Genomic DNA, 18893 nt, shown 5'->3' with positions numbered 1-18893 from the left:
TTGTATTTCCAGGGTCAATCGTCCAGTCACTAAAGACAACCCTGGGAAAACGTATTAAAAGCTGCCAGACTTAGCAACGTCTCAATTCCTGCAAGCTCTAAGCCCCCAGAAAGAAAGTGGCACGTGGCACAACTGGACGGACCTACGATGGCAGGTCTCGATACCGAAAAAGGCAGGGTACTGCAGGTCATGTTCACCGAAGCTCCCTCTGAGTGGCTGATGTGTCAACTCGGTGAAAGCACAGGCATGAGTAGCTCGGTACGTGGTGATTAGGTCCCTGGTACATGTTTGTGCGAGGGCGCGGAAGAAGGCGCGAAGGGGGCGCGAAGACATGCATCAATGTAAGCTCACCAAACACGGGATGCTGATTTGAGTAGCACAATGAAAGACGCTTCATGCCCAATGTATGGACTGGATCGGATAGATTGGCGTTGGACAGGCGGAACGAAGGGATATGACTCGATCTGTTCAAACAATGGTCGGGGGATACGGAAGACGCTATCCGGCTTTCGTTCCGTTTATAGGGACCGGTAAAGAGAGGAATAGAGAGAGAAAGAGGGTAATCTAACGGCGAGAACTTGCATCGATGCCGGCCTACTCAATCTTGCCTCGTGCGTGCGAGTTATCGAATGCTGTGCTAATGAGGATTTAGATGGTCGGGGAGGACGACAGGCGATGCTGCCATGCGCGGCGTATAATATGTAGCTGCCTACCTTACTTTCCATGTGCCAATAGCTTGAAGGGAAAGTATCCATATAAGGTAAGGTAGGTGTTTATGGGATGTGTATAGGTAGGTAAGTAATACGGATAGGTAGGTACGAATGAATATGTAGGTATTCCGTAAGTCAGGTAGGTAGTCAGTCAGTCGTATGGTGTGACGCACGTTTGCAAACGGGGTGACGGGCTGTCCCCACTATCGCCCGCACGGTGTGTTGCACAAAGACCGACACTGTACCTCGGTTGCGATTTCATCACCGAGATACCTTCATTGTGTGAGGGACTCGCTGCTTCAGCTCCCTCGGTTCGACATGACATTTGAATCCGTACGACATGAGTAGATGAAGTAGAATGATTTAGCTGGAAAACACGAGGTGGTAGCTGCTGGCATACCCCTAAAGCCATGCTGTGGCTACCTACGCACCGAGTCCTCGAGCGATCGTGTCTGTTGGTCGCCGTCTCAAAATCTGGTAGAGGCTATCTGTCCCGGTCATCCAATGCTTGAGAGCCACAATTTGCATCGGATGAAAAGAGCCTAGAAACAATACTTGCCAGAGGTACTAGTCCGAGGTACCTTTATTGGAAAAGGACCCGGCTACCTACCTCAAGGTAGGTACCGTCCAAATCACCGGCTTTTACACTGTCCACCACCCTCCCGCCAGCTTCTTTTGACGACCTCACCCCATTCATCCCTGGCCCGCCGCACCGGCCCTAGCTACTTTACACCACCTTACACCAGTGAACACGGAGGGTCCAACGCTACGCTGCCTTACCTCCCTCACGCTCCGCTCCGCTTTACCCATTCTCCATTTAGCCCATAGGTCTGCGGAGGAGACAACGACATCCAACTAGTTTTCTCCCCTCTCCCATCTCCCCTCGGGTTTCACAACATCCTTCACACGCACCACTTGCTCGACTGCAACATCCCGGGCACTAGACACGAACCACGCACGCGGCCATACAGAGAAGCAAACTACCTTACATAAAGCACACGCATACGGACGACTGTTGCAAACCCGTGCATCGCATCGCATATCGCGCATATCGCCGACCAGTGACCGAACCAGACACCCAGCATCACAAGGAGACAACATGGCTGGCAAGAAGGGAGCAGGTGAGAATAGCAAAAAGGCTGCCGGGAACGCCCGTAAGGCCGATGCTGCTGCACAGAAGGCCGCTGCCGAGGACGCGAAGAGGGCTGCCGTTGAAGACGCTGACTGGGGCAAGGGCGCCAAGGGAGCTGGAAAGAAGTGAGTAGGAGTCACGAACAACGTTACGGCAACCTCCCCTCGGCCGCCACGATGTGGTGTCCCACATGTGACACCACCGGCTTCCATGCATCACGTTTCCCCATCTCTCGAGATCTCCAGTACCCCACAGAGAGGAAACCAACCCAGTGCCATGGCTGACCACATCATCCATCCTTTAGGGAAGCGGAAGCCGCCAAGAAGGCAGAAGCAGCCAGAAAGAAGGCCGAGAAGGATGCGCTCCTGAAAGAGGAGGAGGCCAACACCCCCGGACGGACTGGACCCAAGAACAACAAGACGGCCGTCAAGAAAACACGTGGGCTCGATCTGTCACAGTTGGACGGCGATCAGAGCGGAGGCTCGCTTGCCGCGCTCAACGCCACCGGTATCGACAACGCCCTCGACGCCCTCTCCCTCACAGGCTCCGACAACAACGCAAAGATTGACCGCCACCCCGAGCGACGTTTCAAGGCGGCGTACGCAGCATTCGAGGAGCGTCGGCTCAAGGAGATGGAGGACGACGGCTCGGGCCAGGGCCTGCGTCAGCAGCAGAAGAAGGACAAGATTAGAAAGGAGTTTGAGAAGAGCCCGGAGAACCCCTTCAACCAGGTGAACGCGAGATTCGACAGTACCAGGGAGGAGTTGGCCGAGATCAAGGCGAAGGAGAAGGGCAAGATTGAGGCCCGCCTCGGGAAATAATGGCCCAGTAAGAAGCCTCTCGCGCAAGTCATTATTCATCCCTTCGAAGGCATCACTGCTTTGGGGGGCTACATGTAAACGTGGCACAAAGATGCCAGGGCTGTAAGAGTGACGAGCATCAGTCACCTGCATATTGGGATATGAATAGATCATGAGACCAAAATTTTACCCCTCTATTTCTGAATGGATCGATGCCATCGTGGGGTTTCCTTTTGCCCAAACGTCATTGTTGTGTGCATGGCCGAATCACGTTGCGATTCGCGAACCCTCGTATACACAGAAAATTGAGAACTCAGTAATTCACGCCTCATCCACTGAAATTTCTCTCCGCCCGAGCCGCCAGCCTCGACAAGAGTGACGCCGACGCGACGGCCGAGATGACCGAGATCGCTACACCTGCCGTGAACACTTTTTGGCGGGGTAGCTTGTGACGTACAGTGGAGGTGGGGTAAAAACAGCCTTCGCTATCACCGATAAGATAAGATTTCGCTTATCACGATAAGGAATTGGGCCGGCAGAATTTCTTACCGCTTTTCATGACCGCCCTTGCTTCACGCATGAATGAGGCATCGTTCAATGTCTCAAGACGAACTTCCTCTCATCGCGGCACATTCATCCTCATCAAGTCCTTATTTTTGATGCTTTGTTTATAAGAAAAAATGGCGAGTCTACGGATGGGCAGCATGCCGTCGTTGCGGCGACAGCACCTCCTGGCCGAATTGTGAGTTTCCCCCAAACCCAGACCCCATCGAGCGTCACCCCCTGAGGTCTGATTTAAGCGTGCAAGTTGCTAACCTCTGTACACTAGTGCTGGTCTGAAGCAGGCTTGTCCGGAGGGGGTCTTTGTGAGCTTGACGCCAGGAGACCCGATGCTATGGTCCGGCGTCATGTTTGTGAGGCACGGTATGGAAGCCCCCGGACTTTATTCACGATGAGAGAGGAAGACCCAGAGTGAAGAGAAGAACGGAGAGAAGACTGAGACTTATTCGCAGGACCCTACGCTACGGCTATCCTGAGATTTCAGATTTCGTTCCCAGACACATATCCTCGACTACCGCCACTGGTCACTTTTTCAACAGACATTTTCCACCCCCTAATCACACCATTAACCACGTACATGTACACCACCGACATTCAGGACAACGGCACGGTAAGCGCCACCGACGCAGAGCGCCTACCGCCCGGAGGTTTCAGTCTACGACATGGGTTTCCCGCTTGGTTTGGGCGGGGCAGCAAAAGCAACGCAGGGAGCCGACAGGTCAGCGGCCAGCAGCAACAACAACCGCCCGCGACGCCTGCCAGAGGCGGTGGGGGGCCATCCAGCACTACGTCGACGCCGAGCTCAAAGGCGACGCCTCTCGGAGGACGGCCTGGGTATCTCGACACTTCGAGGCGAGAGGTCTCCACGTACGAGGTCTTGCGATATATCCGGAGCACGTTCGATGACGAAAAGGTGCTAGACTCGGTGCCTCTCGAAGCTGCGGGAAACCCCGGCGCGTGGCATGCGTGGCGGACACGTCAGCGACAGACCGGCAAGAGTTTTCCTGGCGATCCGGTACCGCAGGAGAAGAGTGAAAAGGAGCAAGAGAGCGACAAAGTGGCAGAGGCTGCTGATGGTGCTCAGGAGAAGAAGGAAGGCGAAGCGGAAGGGGAAGAAAAGGTGGAGGAGGCGCCGCCTCCGCTGCCTGAGAGGAAGCCTTCCACCAGCGGGAGTGTTCACTCCATTGTTAGGAAACCTATCGGTAGTGCGCCTTCCGTCTCCAGAAAGCCTGGGGAATGGAATTGGGAAGGCGTTTGGGAGGATAGAGTACAGAAAGGCATCACGACGTCCCTGTCTGAGGCGGTCTTGTACGGGGCGACGTCGGGCGGGGATGACCTGGTGAGTGACCTTTCTTCTCTTCAGATGCGTGAACCATGGACCTAGGACGGCTGCTGACCATGAATGATAACAGATCAACTTCCTTGCAATGGAGGAAGGCGACGTGGACGCTGTGAGAGAAAATTTGCAGCGTACACTGGGAAGCAGCCCGGCGACACCTGAAGAACGTAGAAGCATGCAGGGCGTGCCTGCGTCGGAATGACGGATTTGACTTTGCTTGAAAGCGTCTACCTCTAAAACTTCATGACATTACCTAGCTCACCTAGCATGCACGTTCACCTTCCCCTGTAGCGGATGGGATGTAGACTTGCCTGCGTAGGTACATTCTCCTCTTCCACATAGCCTTACTACATACAACCTTTCAATGGCCCCTGAATAATAGATCATCATTCCAAGACGTCAGATCATCACGTACATTACTTACCGTCTTGTTACTTCGACTATGGGCCTCTCAACTCCCGTAGCCGCAGTTCTCATCGTTCTCGTCACCGTCGTACCCATGCTACTCATCGCAGGCTTCACCGCCCGCTTCATCTCACGCAACTTCAGGGACGCAGCCGGTGCCATTGAACCCAAGCCAACGAGACGCTGGTTCGGCCTCCGACGCGTCAAATCGAACGACAGCGCCACCACCAGCCTCGCAACCAACACGCTACACTACGCCGACTCGTGGCCGGATCTCGAAAGTCTCAGGACGTACCAGGACACGCCGACACCTTCGATCCGGCGCGGCATCCACGAGGTAGCCTTGGTGCCCCAACAGGCCATTACTACCACGCTCCAGATCCAGCCGCCACCCGAGACATGGCATCCCTCGAGGGCCAGTCGTTTGAGCTGGAGTTTCTCGCCGACAAGGCGGAGAACGGATCGGAGAGGGGCGGTCCCGAAGTCCCGCAGCCGCTCAAGGTTCTCAAGAGACTCGGGCGTGGTTCTGGAGGGGAGTCCCGAGGAGATGCAAGCGGCTCGCGAACAGTTGCCGAGACTGACGAGGGTGTAGACGGTGTCTCGGGACCGTTTGGCGAGTCACTCGTTGTGAGGAAGAAGCGAGGGAACCATGGGACCGGGAAGATGCCTCGTTCGAAGAATGGTGGCTAGGAACATTCTTCACCTAGCGGACGGCCACAAGCGCATCGTGAGTCTGGATTTGAGATTGAATAACACTTGCTAATCTCAATCAGGACCACCAGCTTGGGATAAATTCGGTTCACATGCTATTCCTGGGCCACTCGATGATGGCCTTGAGGCAGTATCCCAAGCACCACAACGCGGTGCTTCTAATTTTATGCGGTCTTCTAGTAACTCGTCTCTGGCTGCTCAAGCAAGCACTTCATATCACTCAAATATTTCAGGAGAGAGAAACACGTCTCATAGCTCCCTTGTGCTCGTACCGAATATTCGTATCACCCCAGAAATCAGGGCTCTCGATGGCAGCACGGCAAGCTTCTGGGTTGCCGTCGAGGTTTCAGGCCAATTGTGTCAACCTCTCAACGGCTTACTCTGCGATGATACCTCTGCTGAATATGAGTCTGCCTTGCTGAGCAGACTCAATAATCCATCTTCTACAGGTACGTAGACGTAAATTTCGATGTTGATCTCCATGCTAACATCAACTTAGATCCTTTCAGGCATGGGTGTATTCACAGCATGGATATCCAAATCGTTCCGCTTGGAAACAGTTGTATTCTTGAGACAATTCGGGATGATCCTGTCCAAACGTGAGTACTTTCACCGGGTGTTTCTGATAATTGTCTGATTGTGGCACAGAACACTAGGTAATAACGACATTGTACTGCTGCTCGCGCAAGTCCTAGTCAAATCGCCTCGCTCCACTGCCGTGACTACGCAGCAAGGCCATGTCAAACACAGGTCAGATGAGCTGATTGATGACTTGGAATATCAGTTAGGAGATTCAAACCTCGAGTATATACGCGTTTCGGTCAAGTACAACCATTCAGCATTCTTTTGCCAAAGTCGAAATGACATCATCGACAACATAGCAGAAGGCGGCACAAAACTAGAAACGTTTGCTACGGCCATCGTCAAGCAACATAATCACCGATCGCCATGGTCCCCAAGTACAGCACCAACATACAATCCCATTGCGAGCATCATCCTTGGAAATTGGGGGCCATCGAAAGCTCGTAATGTGATTCATCGTATATCACCACAAAGGCCCCTCAGGGCGAAGTCCAGGATGGACTTGTCTTTGGGAGACGAACCAATGGATATGCTGAGCCCTCCGGTAATTCCTAGGCGAGAGGCAAGCCTCGGTAGAGACGTGACAGTCAGAAAACCAGACGCAATGTACAATGGGTGGTCTGCCGGGCGTCGGAGGACGTTGGCAGTGGACTTGGACTGGGGTAGGCCCCGCGCGGAAGAAGTCGCGGAAGAAGGGAAGCGGTGGCCATCAACTGCAACGTGCCCCGGCGAGGCGGCAACCGGGGCCGGATTCAAGAATAGGTTTGCGAATCAGTTGACCGCATTGAGAAGCCCGCGCTCGATAGGCCCGGGCGTTTTGAGAGGCTTGGCATCTTCAGTCGCCGGCACCCGAGATGAAGGTCATGAAGCAGAGAACAGACAGGCGCATGGAGGAGAGTCCCCTCGCGGCCAGGGAAGAAAGTCATTCAGCCGTTGGAGTTGGACGAGCTGGTGGTCTTGAGAGGGCTCGCAGCTTGTGCTTTTTCAGTCTTGGTTTATAGGAGTAGGAGGCATACATGCACACGTGTGCGTCTAAGAGTATTCGAATTAGAAGCACCCGGATTACGATTCGTATGGTGTTCATTCACCTTTTTCACTATGATGTTGTCCGCTGACGCCTGAATGATTAATGCTTTTCTTTGTTTTTGTTTTGGTATACGGTTTTATGGTTTTACGTTTTACTTTTTTTACTCGATTTCATGCAGCCGTTCTTTACTGCAACTCATCTCTCCAAGGAATGGATGTTTGCGCGCCCTTACGCTCGACCGTCTTGGCCGCCGCATTGTTGGCGCTCTTGATGGCGGAGGAAATGTCGAAAGCCACACCCTTGGCCTGGGCGGTCACGGCGGCAACGCAGTAGGAGCCGACAAAGGTGTCGCCGGCGGCGGTGGTGTCGACGACCTTGACCTTTTGGGCGGCGATGAGCTCGGCGGCGCCCTCCTTGTTGGCGTAGTAGACGCCGCGGCCACCGAGGGTGATGATGACGTTGCTGACCTTCTTGGCCATGAACCACTCGCCAACGCGCTTGAGGCCCTCGGGGGTGTCGAGCTCGGACTCGTCGCAGCCGGAGAGGATGGCGGCCTCGGTCTCGTTGACGACGAGATGGGCGAGTCCGTCATAGGCCTCGTCAGGGAGGCGCTGTGCCGGAGCGGGGTTGAGGAGGACGGGGACGGCGGCGGCCTTTGCGGAGCGGAGGGCGGCGAGGACGGTCTCGAGGGGTACCTCGAGCTGCATCACCAGCAGGTCGGGCTTGGGGTCGAGGGTCTCGGGGAGGGCGCCGAACTTTTCGGGGGTGACGGCGTGGTTGGCCTCGGGAGCGAGGATGATGCGGTTCTGTCCGGTGGGTTCATCGACGACGATGATGGCCATGCCGGTCTTGAGGTCGCTACCCACGGCGATGCGATCGGTGCGAACGCCGTGCTCGCCGAGGTTCTTGAGGAGGAGGTCGCCGTAGGAGTCGCTGCCAACGGCGCCGATCATGGAGACGGAGGCGGTTTCGGCGGCGGCATCGTTGGGGGCTTCGCGGGAGCGGGAGAGCTTGGCGCAGGCGACGGCCTGGTTTGCGCCCTTTCCTCCAGGCGAAATGACAACAGAGTTCGAGGTGAGGGTCTCGCCCGGCAGGGGGTGGTGGGGGACGTAGGAGGTCAAATCGATGTTGAGGGAGCCGAGAACGGTGATCTGGGGGGTCTTGGTGGCAGCCATTTCTGGCAATTCGATCTTCTTTCCCGGTGTTCGGTTTCTCGTGTTTTCCCTCCTCGGCGATGAAGATGATCAAGATGTCGCCAACGTCAAAGACAACCTGAAAAGGCAACCTGAGATATTTTATGATTCGGATCGTGCGGTCGCAATCGGGTATCTTAATGAGACAGAGGCCTCTCTTTCCGAGCGAAAGAATGCAGCTCGGGTACTGAGGTGAGATAACGGTAGATCAGGTGGTGAGGGGCAGAGAAATGGATGTGAGGCATTGAATTTTCCCAGCCGACGAACGGTGACAGGACCCCGCCAAAGCCAACGCCAACGGAGGTGGGATGATGATGCACTTGGCGGGGCATTGGCTGCCAGGTTCGCGGTTGGAATTCTGTAGCGTACTTGTAAGGGTGGGAGGGGCAGCCGAGTGATGTTGCAGGGGGGCCGGGTGGGAATCCTCTCCATGGCCTGCTCGAGGGATTGGCCCTACGGACCGGGAGGGACCGGAAAGAGATCCAGTCTTTGCAGTCTTTGCAGATAGTGCATCTTTGGGTTGTTGGCGTTACTGGAGAATTTCCACAGAAAAAGCTGTCAAAGCAGGGAAAACAGACAAAAGGCAGGGTCCACTGTCGGCTAGTTTTTCTCGCTTCTGGTCAGCATGATCAGGTCGTTTGAGGCCCAGTGCTGTGCAGTGATTTGATGTGGCAACGCGATACGGTTTCTGACAAGATGTCTATCCGCAGGAATAAAGAGAGATTCAACCCGACACCTTCTTACCTTAGTCAGTTAGAGAGACAGATGCCATGCCTAACATGTCCCCCTTCCCCAATTTTTCCATCCCTAGTCCTTGCCGAAACAAGGCGAAAAGACTGACACCTATGACCTTGGGAGTTCGCAGCTGGGAGGCTGGCACACTGGGCCAGGTACTCCGGACACAGCACGTACACAAATAAAGAGCCGAGCCGAAGAACGGTGCCACCTTTTAAGGAGTGGAAGGTTAGTGGAAGCGTATCCGACCCCCTTACTCCGTACCCGTACCGTTCATGCTCAATCCGATCGGGTGTTGCAATGGAACCTGTCAGGTTGTCTTGCCGTCCATTCCTAGACCTTCCAGAAGTTCCAGAAGTTCCAGTCCATCCACCAGCCACCGGACGTCCGCCGAGACGGGCGGGATCTTCAGCTGCTGGGAGCCACCCATGGATGCCCTGCTCCGTAGACGGGAGAGAGAGAAGAGTCTGGACCTTTGATATCCCCGTCCGTACTCCGTACCTTACCCAGCAAACAAATCTCGGCCTCCCCTCCGCTGCCTAGATGAAAGAGTGCTAGAGCAGCAGCCATCTTTTCGGCGCCATGGGCGGAATGGCTGCGCTGTTCTTGCCGTGCAGCACTCGGCATCCGCTGACACCGCCGGTTTGGGCGCCGGCTTGAACCGACCGTTTGTTTCGTTCTGTTCGACACGTGGAAGTGAACGACATTACGCCGGATTAGACTTTGAGGGTGCATACGGCATACCGTTAGACTCGATCCCCTATTGTCTCCCACGCCCGCCACGCCATGCTGCATTTGGCGCGCCGTCATGCCTAGGTCCAGGCCGGGGTTGTGTTGGTGTGGAATGCGAGTGCGGCGTGCGTATGTGTGTGTGTGTCTGAGTCTGTGTGTCTATGTGTGGGTGTGTGTGTGGAGGAAAAAGTGTAGATGTTGTTGGGTCAAGATGGGATGAATGACTTATTTGAGAGAGATAGCGTGTGAAAAGGGACAGAGACGGAATGGGAAAGAGCAAGAGAGACCGAGAGCAAACACCAACATCCTGAACAACTCAAGAAACTGCCCGGGAAAAGCAAAATCAAGAGAAGGCAAGAAGAGAACGAGTGACTTGCGACGTGCCTTCCCTTTCTATGTCACAGAAGTACCTTCCTCCCCTTACCTTCCACTACCTACCTCACTACCCATCTGCCTCTGCCTGTCTGAGAACGCAAGGTAGGCACGCTCCTGCTCTCTCTCCCATTTCTGCCTCCAGTCATCAGTGGAGAGGTGCTTGCCCCGTCTCCCATCCTGGAAGGCTTCTACCTTCCATTGCTCGACACACGACACACGACACTGCACTCTTATGCGCTCCTGGACCAAGTAGGCAAGGCCCATGTCCTAGACCCAGATGGCCGCCTTCTTCCCGTGTCTTTCACGAATAAGCGGCTTCCTATTCACCGGTTGCCCAAGCTCCATGCCCTTAGCGTCGACTTCATTCACCTTCGACGGCTCTCCTTTGCTGGATGTCTGTTTCCGACTTCAAAACAGCTCTTTACCTTATTCTCGAGCCTCTGTGCTCGTTGCAAGTTTGTCCGGAATCACATCACCGGACTCCTCTTGCCTCTCTTGCTGGTGGACTCGGACCCTCAACCCCACCAACTTCGACTTGTCCAACTTCACAATTCCAATGGACTCGACTCAAAGCACCTCAGCATGGACTACAACAGCCGCTTGTGTAGCTATTGTAGTCCTCCTCATCTTGATAAGACCGCGGTCATCATGGACTACAACAGCCGCTTGTGTAGCTATTGTAGTCCTCCTCATCTTGATAAGACCGCGGTCATCATGGGGCCATCCGCCATTACCTCCGGGTCCGCCGGGCGAGTTTCTCCTCGGCCACCTCCGTGTTATACCCAAACAGAACACTGCCCAAACATACGCAGAGTGGGCAAGAAAGTATGGTGAGTCTGCTTTCTCCCTCTATACACCTCTTTGAGAGTTCTTCGCGACTAACGTAATAATAGACTCGGATGTCATTCACGTCAAATCTCTCGGCCAATCCATCGTGGTGCTTAACAGTGTCGAGGCTGCCAAGGATCTTCTCGATCGTAGGGGGGCCAACTACTGTGACAGACCCAGATTCACTCTGTTTGAGGTGTAAGTCGCCCCGACTTCGACCCTGAGCTATCTTGTCGGCATGCTGATGCAGGCTGCCCCCTCCTTAGCATGGGCTGGGGCAAGACGCTGACCTTCCTGCCCTTCGGACCCCGCTGGCAGATGCACCGAAAGCTGCTGCAGACCACTTTCAGTAACACCAATGTCCGGCAGTGGTACCCTCTGCAGGTCGCCGAGGCCCGCAAATCCGTTCATGGCATCGTCAGCAACCCTGACAGCTGGCAAATGTCCATCAAAAGGTGAACCGCTTCTAGGCTTTGGCTGACTGTTGATACGTAGCTGACCATTCCAGATTCGCCGTTGCTATCGTCCTCAAAGTGAGCTATGGAGTTGACGTTCATGAGGATAACGACCCGTACGTCAAGATTGCCCAAGATGCCATGTACGCAACTGGAAATGGTGGTGCACCCGCCAACAGCATCGTCGACATCTTTCCCCCTGGTAAGTTACGGATGCAACACAATTCCAACCCTCACTCTTTTGGTAACGTTGGCCTTTGTTCTAGCTCGTCATTTGCCCGTATGGCTAGTTCGAGACTGGTCGCTGAAATTCGCGCGAGAATGGGGATGGGCTATACGCAAGTTGCATGACGTTCCATTTGCTGTTGCGCAGGAAGAGTTGGTGAGTGTATGCTCCTAGTCAAGTCCATGCCCGCAGCACTAACAAGTCAAGGCTCGCGGCAAGGACAGCCCTTCCTTCGCACATAGGTTATTGGAAACCTATTCCTCCAACGCCAAGAGAGGACTCGACAATGAATGGACACTTGACGACATCAAAGGAGCAGCAGGCGCCATCTTCATCGCAGGGGCCGATACGGTAACTTTGCTCCTCTCTGATATTTGATACACTGCTGACTCTGACTTGCACCAGACTTGGGCCACCATGGTCGCCTTTGTTTTGAACATGGTTCTCCATCCTGAGATTCAAGAAAAAGCGCAGGCCTGCATCGAGCGCGTGGTTGGGCTCGGTAGACTGCCCGATCTTTCAGACAGGCCATCCCTCCCATACATTGACCATATCGTTCAGGAAGTCTACCGGTAAGCTTCCTCTTGCTACTCAGGTCGAGACCCACGTGGGATAGCTTCTGACGAGAAAGAAACAGATGGTCACCATTGGCACCGTTAGGAATTCCCCACAAATCTCTTGAGAACGACGTCTATAACGGCATGTTCATCCCTAAAGGGTAGGTTCACTTGCCCCCCTTTCACCCCTCAACGGGCCGAAAAGCTGCATGCTTCTAGAAGGAAGTACTGACTGCTTTCCCCAGGTCTATTGTATTCTTCAATTCAAGCGCAATGACTCAGGACGAGCGGGTGTACAAGGACCCCAAGTCTTTCAACCCGGACAGATATCAACCAGAGTCTTCGGGAGGCCATGGTGAGCCCTTGCCACTTGGCCAGTTTGGCTTTGGACGCCGAGTCTGCGTTGGACGCTTCCTGGCAGACAACAGTGTCTGGATAGCAGTTGCAACAATGCTTGCCACTCTCAAGATTGGTAAGAAAGTCGGACCAGACGGCCAAGTCATGGAGCCCAAGATTGCCTTCACCAATGGTGGAACCTGGTGAGTTTGTGTGCTGCTCCATAAGTGTCAAAACTTTTAGAATTCTGACGTCAAACCGCTAGTCATCCGGAACATTTTGAATGCTCCATAATACCACGCAGCCAAAGGGCACAGGAGTTGCTGCGACAGTCGGTCTCTTCTTGAAGAGCAAAAGACAAAGTGAGGCGGTCTAGCCCTCATGCCAACACACATTTACTAAGCTTTTAGGCTTCGGGTTGATGAAACCGTGCACAGTCGATTTCGAGGGGGAACCTGGACATTCAAAGTACGCATAGGAAATTCCTTGCATCTAAATGACGACTGAGTAAGTCGTGGCTTTGAGGTTCAAGACCTTACTCTCAGCGACGGCTGCTTTTCGTAGCCAAGTCAAGGAAAACCAAATGAACAATTGTTGAAGCCAACATAGCCGATGTTGCATCTGGATTGACTGGAGGAGCCATGTCCACGTTAATAATGCGGAGTTTGACACTATTTTTGAACAGGATTTTGAAAAATGGGATTTTGTCATTTGGAACTTCTCTTAGACGTAAGGGTTTTGCCATTTTCTTTTGTCGATCTTATCAACTTCAGAAGGACGGGCTGCAGTCATATCAAGCCTGCGTCAGGGCTCCTCTCAACGAGGGTCCGGATCCGCCCCGAGACGAGTCTGATTGGAGCTTTGCCCACCACCAAGAAAGAAATATCTCTTGGCCCCAACTCAACGTATCCAACTTCTCCATGAGAACGCATGACGGGGATGAGTTTTCATCTTGTGCGAACCGTCACTCGACGTTACGGTGAAGAGGATAACGAGCGCTTGGAGAGTCATGTACACAAGCGTTTTGAGCGACGTTATTCGTCCCGTGTCAAACCACTGCATAAGCCATGTCACCCTCCATCCAAACCCTGACGGCAGGGAGAAAAACGTGGCAAAGAGTAGAATCTTTGTGACGGTAGGAAGGAGAGATCCCACGAGGCATCACGCAGTAAGTCAATGACCCGATGTCCGCGTCGAAAACGTGGCAGGCAGCGGGCAGACTACACAATGTCCTGTGCTAGCAGTGTCTCAATAGTCGAAACGCACCAAACCTTCAGGCTCGCACCGCATGAAGCTGCCACTCAGCACTGGCTGCTGCGATACTATTGTGAGGGTTTTCGAGATGCCCTATCGACAGGGTCACGACTCGCGGAAGTGGAAAAGAGCGGGAAGGAAAGGCTCTTCCTGCATGGAAAGATCTGGATCGCCAGCCGCGATGCAACGACTTAGATCTGGAATTACGCCAAATCCGCCGTATCAAAGGAATCATCGCAAGTCATGAGCCACGCGATGGACTGGGATCAAGCCCCCCGATCCTCCCTTGGGGGCTGAAGTCCAGGCGCGACGCTATTGACCATCCGCCCACCATTACGGGAACTCGGGGTTCGTTTCCTTTGCCTAAACGGGACGCAGATGCAGCTGATAGCTTGCTTGCACACATTTGACGTCGGCCAAGGATAGTGAAGACGCGACTTCTGCGTAATGGCTATCGTGACGGCCCGGAGGAAGTCATAGCCGTACAAGCTCAGCACGCCGTCGCAGACTTCTCAATCACTTGATGCGCGAAGCAGCGCGACTAATAATACCTGACCGCAAAAGACGAAAATTTCCTTTACTGGGCTTGGCCTGACGGTCACCGAAGCTGTCCGCTCGAGCCGAGTCCTAGCCTGCAAGGACTAGAGGCTGGTCAACCCGGCAAGTGTATCTCGTTCCGAGGGAGATGTACTAGGTGACAGGGTCTTGAGCTGTCAGAGTTTTGGTGAATGCTACACCTATACAGGCAGCTTTGCTTGGCCCGGGCAGTCCGTCGAGCTGATAAGAAGTGCCGTCGGGCGTTGCAGGCACGTGCGGCAAGACCGTGAGACAGTCCGACAAGCGGATTTCAAGCGACAATGAATAAGTGAAAGCACAAGGAAGGAGACACCGATCAGGCTCCATTGCAACAGCACGGCCAAAACCGGCGGGAGAAGAATTCCAGAATGCCGCCAAGTCCGGACGAAGGAACCCGACGACTTGGGGCTACTACGGTAAGGCAGTTAGGAATGTGCCAATGTGCCACGGTGCGTTTGACGGTGCGCTTGATGGTGCGAACTCTACGCCGTATCACCCAAAGCAGCGGCGGCGGTGGGATGAGACGGGCTGAAGGTCAGGCACTAGGAAAAAACAACCCTAACAAGTGAAGAACGGCGGCGTTTGCGGACTTGTTGATCGACCGCCAGGCTGACACTAACATAGGCGGGAACCTAATTACCCTTCTTTCGTCGTGAACTTGGGAGGCTGTCTGTGGGTAATTAGGTAGGTAGTGCCTTGCTTTCCTTTCCTCGATATAGGTAGGCTACCCCGTACCCCAAATCGACGAGGCTTGCATTGGATTATTCGCTTACTCCAACACACACCTCATGTGAGCTCATGTGAGGAGGAGCTTGAGAAGGGAGCCTTGAGTTGCAGAGTCAGGTCACCACCACCTTGGGCAGCTAAGGCAGCTCAAGTCACCTTGAGGTAGGTAGGCAAGCTGGCAAGGTCTTTGAATGTGAGGACGAGGTAAGGCAGCTTGGACCAGGTAGATGAGGAATGGAGTGGACGGACGGGGGGCAGGAGGTGACGGGGATTCTGTGAGGTGCTTTAGAAAGCAACTCAATCATGATTCCCACGCAAGCAAAACCCAATTCAGAGCTTGGCCATTTTTTTTGCTTCCTTTTTGCTTGTTCGCTCCCGTCCGTCCCCTCTGCACTTGGACTTTGGGCTTCAGCCCTTTCGTCCCTCCCCTTCGGGCTCTTCCCCAAAAATCCTTCCGGCACCGGCCAGACTCCCACAGTGACGTTTTGACACACTCTTGCAAGTTGCCCCTCACTAAAAAAGCTGCTTTCTTTCCCCATCTGTTTCGCGCTTGACGAAGCAACCCCCCACTTGGGATTAACTCGGGATGGGTACCGTAGCGGTGGTAAGACTGGCGTGGAAACCCCGAAAGAAGCCTTGGGAGAGAGATGGATTGCAAATAAAATTTGTGTAGTTGTGGAAATGAAAGTATAGCAGCTCGTGGAGTAATGATGATACCCGTTGTCTTGGCTCTTGGGAACAATCCGCTGGGAGTTGCAGTCCAGTTCCCTTCACAACCCTCGCTCGTTCTCTGCAACTCCACCCCTCATCCATGCTCGCTCCCATCTTTTCCCCCCATGCCGCCCCCCCCCCCCCCTTGTCCCGGTTGGCTCTTCCGTCCGCTTCCTTTAACCTTTGGAGCGAAACGGTGCTTTCGAACTGTAGCTGCTGCTGGTGCTGCTGCTGTGGGGGGGTTGGGATCGTCATATCAAGGAATGACCTTCGACCGTTCGTAAGCATAACGATGACTCGAGCCGTTTCGGAGGGCGAGAGCTTGCATACGGGCGATTCGTAATCCCAACGTTAAATATTGTCGCCAATCTGGGCCATCATCGCCTGCCAGAGCCGCTGATACTGTTGCTGTTGCTTGCTGTACTCCGTACTGCCTTCCATATTGCACAAACTGTGCATCACCCCCGAGGCCAGGAGACAAATCCAAGGGCCAATGTCTGTCCGCTCGTCGTCGATTCATTTGCGTCAACTGTACTCTTCGACTCCTGCAACAAGTCTTTTCGGATGGTTGTCGCCCATCTGGTCCTGCTTTGCCTACAGTTGTCAATTGAACCCCATTACAATACCCGTGGAAACAGGCACGACCGCCTGGGTCCGCCTCAGCCCGGGCCGAATACACCGAATATACAGACTCTTTCCAACATTGCGGCAAGAGGCTCCCGACCTCCTTCCCTCTACGTGTCTGTTGCGAGGGGGCATTCACTACTCTGGCCGCGGCGTCGGTCCTGCCTTTTTATTTTTCGAGACGATAAAGGCTTTCTTCTTCATCCACCGAGGACCGGAAGCTCGTGGAGAAAGACGATTTATTCTCCAAGAACCAAAAAGTCGGGTTTTCGGGAGCTCCCCCGCTTCGACAAAGTGCCCTCAGTCGGTTAAGGCTGCCCAATCTCGACTTGCTCCCCAATCGATTCCCAAGGCTGCGTGCTTCTGGGCGTAACTTCCAGGAGTGGTTGGCCAGCTTCCGTAAAGGTCCAAATTCGGTGCTCACTTCGCCAGGGATACCGCAAAAGGATCAGTGCAGGTGACAGCCGCCCATACGTCCCCTTAATCCCGCATCCAAGAACCGCTACCATGTCATCCCGAACCTCGATCACGCTGAAGGATCAGGTTGACACGTACGATATGGAGAGTCAGCCTCCTGTCTCGAAAGGTCATGGCGGCATCACCCATTTGCTGACCGTCCAAGATGGCGATCAAGACCGGACGGAGACGAAAAGAAATCCGAAGTGGTATCAGCGGCTATTAGATGCTGGCGTTGAGGAAAACGGGATCCAACCAGTACCTCTCAATGAGCGGACCAATACCAACTACAGCAATCTCTTCACCGTTTTCTTCACAAGTCTGCTTTGCTTATTGCCGTAAGTGCTTTCAACAATCCCAAGGAGGCTGGAGACTTTTGTTTTGCTGATACCGGCGTTAGGATCCCAACCGGCGCCTTAGCCACAGCTCAGCTCGGACTGAGTCTGAGGGATGCCTCACTGGTCATCGTCTTCTTCGCTTTGTTGACCTGTGTGCCTCCAGCATTCATGGGCATCGCTGGCTCGCATACCGGACTCAGGCAGCTTGTCCAAGCTAGGTATTCGTTTGGGTAAGTCGATATCTCTGTGAAGAATAACTTGTCGCGCAAACTGACGATTCGGATGGTTCAGATACTATCTTGTGGGCATTCCTCTCCTTCTCAACGCCGCGACTGTGACCGGATTCTCTCTCTCGTCTTCGATTGTTGGCGGCCAAACTCTCGCGGCCGTTAACCCGGGACACATTGATGTCAAGATCGGGATCGTCATCGCCTGCCTTGTAAGCTTTGCAGCTTCGTTCATTGGGTATCGCGCGCTCCACATGTGGGAACGCTGGCAATGGCTTCCGAACCTCGTTGCAATTGTCATAGCCGTAGGTTGCGGTGGGAAACATCTGTGGAAACAGGCCGAGACGTCGCCTCCAACAGCAGCTCAGATACTCAACTACGGAGGTCTGATGGCCGGTTACTTCATAACCTTTGGCGGTACTGCATCGGACTTCACTGCGTACCACAACCCCAACAAGACAACCAAGTGAGCAATGCCTATTTTCAGGTTAGCTACACTGCTGACAATAATCAGGTTCAGGATCTTTTCCTACATATACCTCGGGATCTTGACACCCTCGGTCCCGCTGCTTATCTTAGGAGCGGCGATTGGAGGTGCTCTCAACAATGTCCCCGAATGGAAGTTGGGATGGGACACGTATGGCATTGGCGGCGTCATGGCAGCTATGTTGGCTCCTGCTGGCGGCTTTGGCAAATTCGTACTGGTTGTCCTCGCACTGAGCGTGATCGGCAACATCGCGACGTCCATGTACTCCGTTGCTCTCTGTATGCAGCAGATGCTCCCGGTCTTCACAAAGGTCCCTCGCATTGTCTTTGTCGTCGTTGCGCTCGGAATCATGATTCCCATGGCAATTCGCGCTGCTGAGTCGTGGGCCGATTCTCTCGAGAACTTCTTGGGCTTGATCGGTTACTGGGCCGGTTGCTTCGACGCTGTCATTATTGAAGAACTGGTGTTGTTCCGTCGAATGAACTACAGCTCGTACGACCCTGCAGCGTGGAACGTTGCCCGACTATTGCCCTCCGGACTCGCTGCCCTTGGAGCGAGCCTGCTGAGCTTCGGGCTCATCATACCAGGGATGGATCAGGCCTGGTACACTGGTCCGATCGCGAGAGTGACCGGAGATATAGGCTTCGAGTCCGCGTTTGTTCTGACGGCAATTTCCTATGCACCCTTGAGATGGCTGGAAATCAGGAAGCGAGGACACGTCTAGGGCGGCCAGATGTTCGAGCGGCAGAGTAAAGAAGAAAAGGGGGGATATATCCAGGCAAGCGAGGTA

At 54.0% G+C, this 18893-nt stretch overlaps 6 protein-coding genes across 6 annotated transcripts; 4 read left to right on the top strand and 2 right to left on the bottom strand.

Annotated features, from left to right (window-relative positions):
• Positions 1–1809: 1809 nt before the first annotated feature.
• Positions 1810–2663, top strand: CLUP02_15125 (uncharacterized protein; the record flags this gene model as incomplete). The annotated part of the gene is made up of 2 exons (XM_049294049.1): positions 1810–1967; positions 2147–2663. 2 exons carry the CDS (start codon positions 1810–1812, stop codon positions 2661–2663), a joined length of 675 nt encoding a protein of 224 aa, XP_049151195.1.
• A 659-nt stretch (positions 2664–3322) lies between these two features.
• On the top strand, positions 3323–7201 carry CLUP02_15124 (ubiquitin-conjugating enzyme; the record flags this gene model as incomplete). Its single annotated transcript, XM_049294048.1, has 11 exons — positions 3323–3384; positions 3472–3566; positions 3656–4542; positions 4616–4709; positions 4800–4843; positions 4925–5293; positions 5362–5574; positions 5638–5674; positions 5721–6107; positions 6158–6257; positions 6307–7201. 11 exons carry the CDS (start codon positions 3323–3325, stop codon positions 7199–7201), a joined length of 3183 nt encoding a protein of 1060 aa, XP_049151194.1.
• Positions 7202–7452: 251 nt separating this feature from the next.
• CLUP02_15123 (ribokinase) lies at positions 7453–8442 on the bottom strand (the record flags this gene model as incomplete). Its single annotated transcript, XM_049294047.1, has 1 exon — positions 7453–8442. One exon carries the CDS (start codon positions 8440–8442, stop codon positions 7453–7455), a length of 990 nt encoding a protein of 329 aa, XP_049151193.1.
• Positions 8443–10858: 2416 nt separating this feature from the next.
• On the top strand, positions 10859–13051 carry CLUP02_15122 (cytochrome P450; the record flags this gene model as incomplete). Its single annotated transcript, XM_049294046.1, has 10 exons — positions 10859–11132; positions 11196–11328; positions 11397–11585; positions 11639–11787; positions 11852–11967; positions 12019–12162; positions 12217–12383; positions 12449–12529; positions 12614–12907; positions 12970–13051. 10 exons carry the CDS (start codon positions 10859–10861, stop codon positions 13049–13051), a joined length of 1629 nt encoding a protein of 542 aa, XP_049151192.1.
• A 2269-nt stretch (positions 13052–15320) lies between these two features.
• Positions 15321–16412, bottom strand: CLUP02_15121 (uncharacterized protein; the record flags this gene model as incomplete). Its single annotated transcript, XM_049294045.1, has 5 exons — positions 15321–15359; positions 15417–15533; positions 15586–16006; positions 16153–16239; positions 16375–16412. 5 exons carry the CDS (start codon positions 16410–16412, stop codon positions 15321–15323), a joined length of 702 nt encoding a protein of 233 aa, XP_049151191.1.
• A 690-nt stretch (positions 16413–17102) lies between these two features.
• Positions 17103–18827, top strand: CLUP02_15120 (NCS1 nucleoside transporter; the record flags this gene model as incomplete). Its single annotated transcript, XM_049294044.1, has 4 exons — positions 17103–17389; positions 17452–17619; positions 17681–18082; positions 18131–18827. 4 exons carry the CDS (start codon positions 17103–17105, stop codon positions 18825–18827), a joined length of 1554 nt encoding a protein of 517 aa, XP_049151190.1.
• Between the last annotated feature and the right edge of the window lie 66 nt (positions 18828–18893).

This window comes from Colletotrichum lupini, chromosome 8 (assembly GCF_023278565.1).
Source record: "Colletotrichum lupini chromosome 8, complete sequence".
Classification (NCBI taxonomy): domain Eukaryota; kingdom Fungi; phylum Ascomycota; class Sordariomycetes; order Glomerellales; family Glomerellaceae; genus Colletotrichum; species Colletotrichum lupini.
This window is presented reverse-complemented; position numbering and strand designations above follow the sequence as displayed.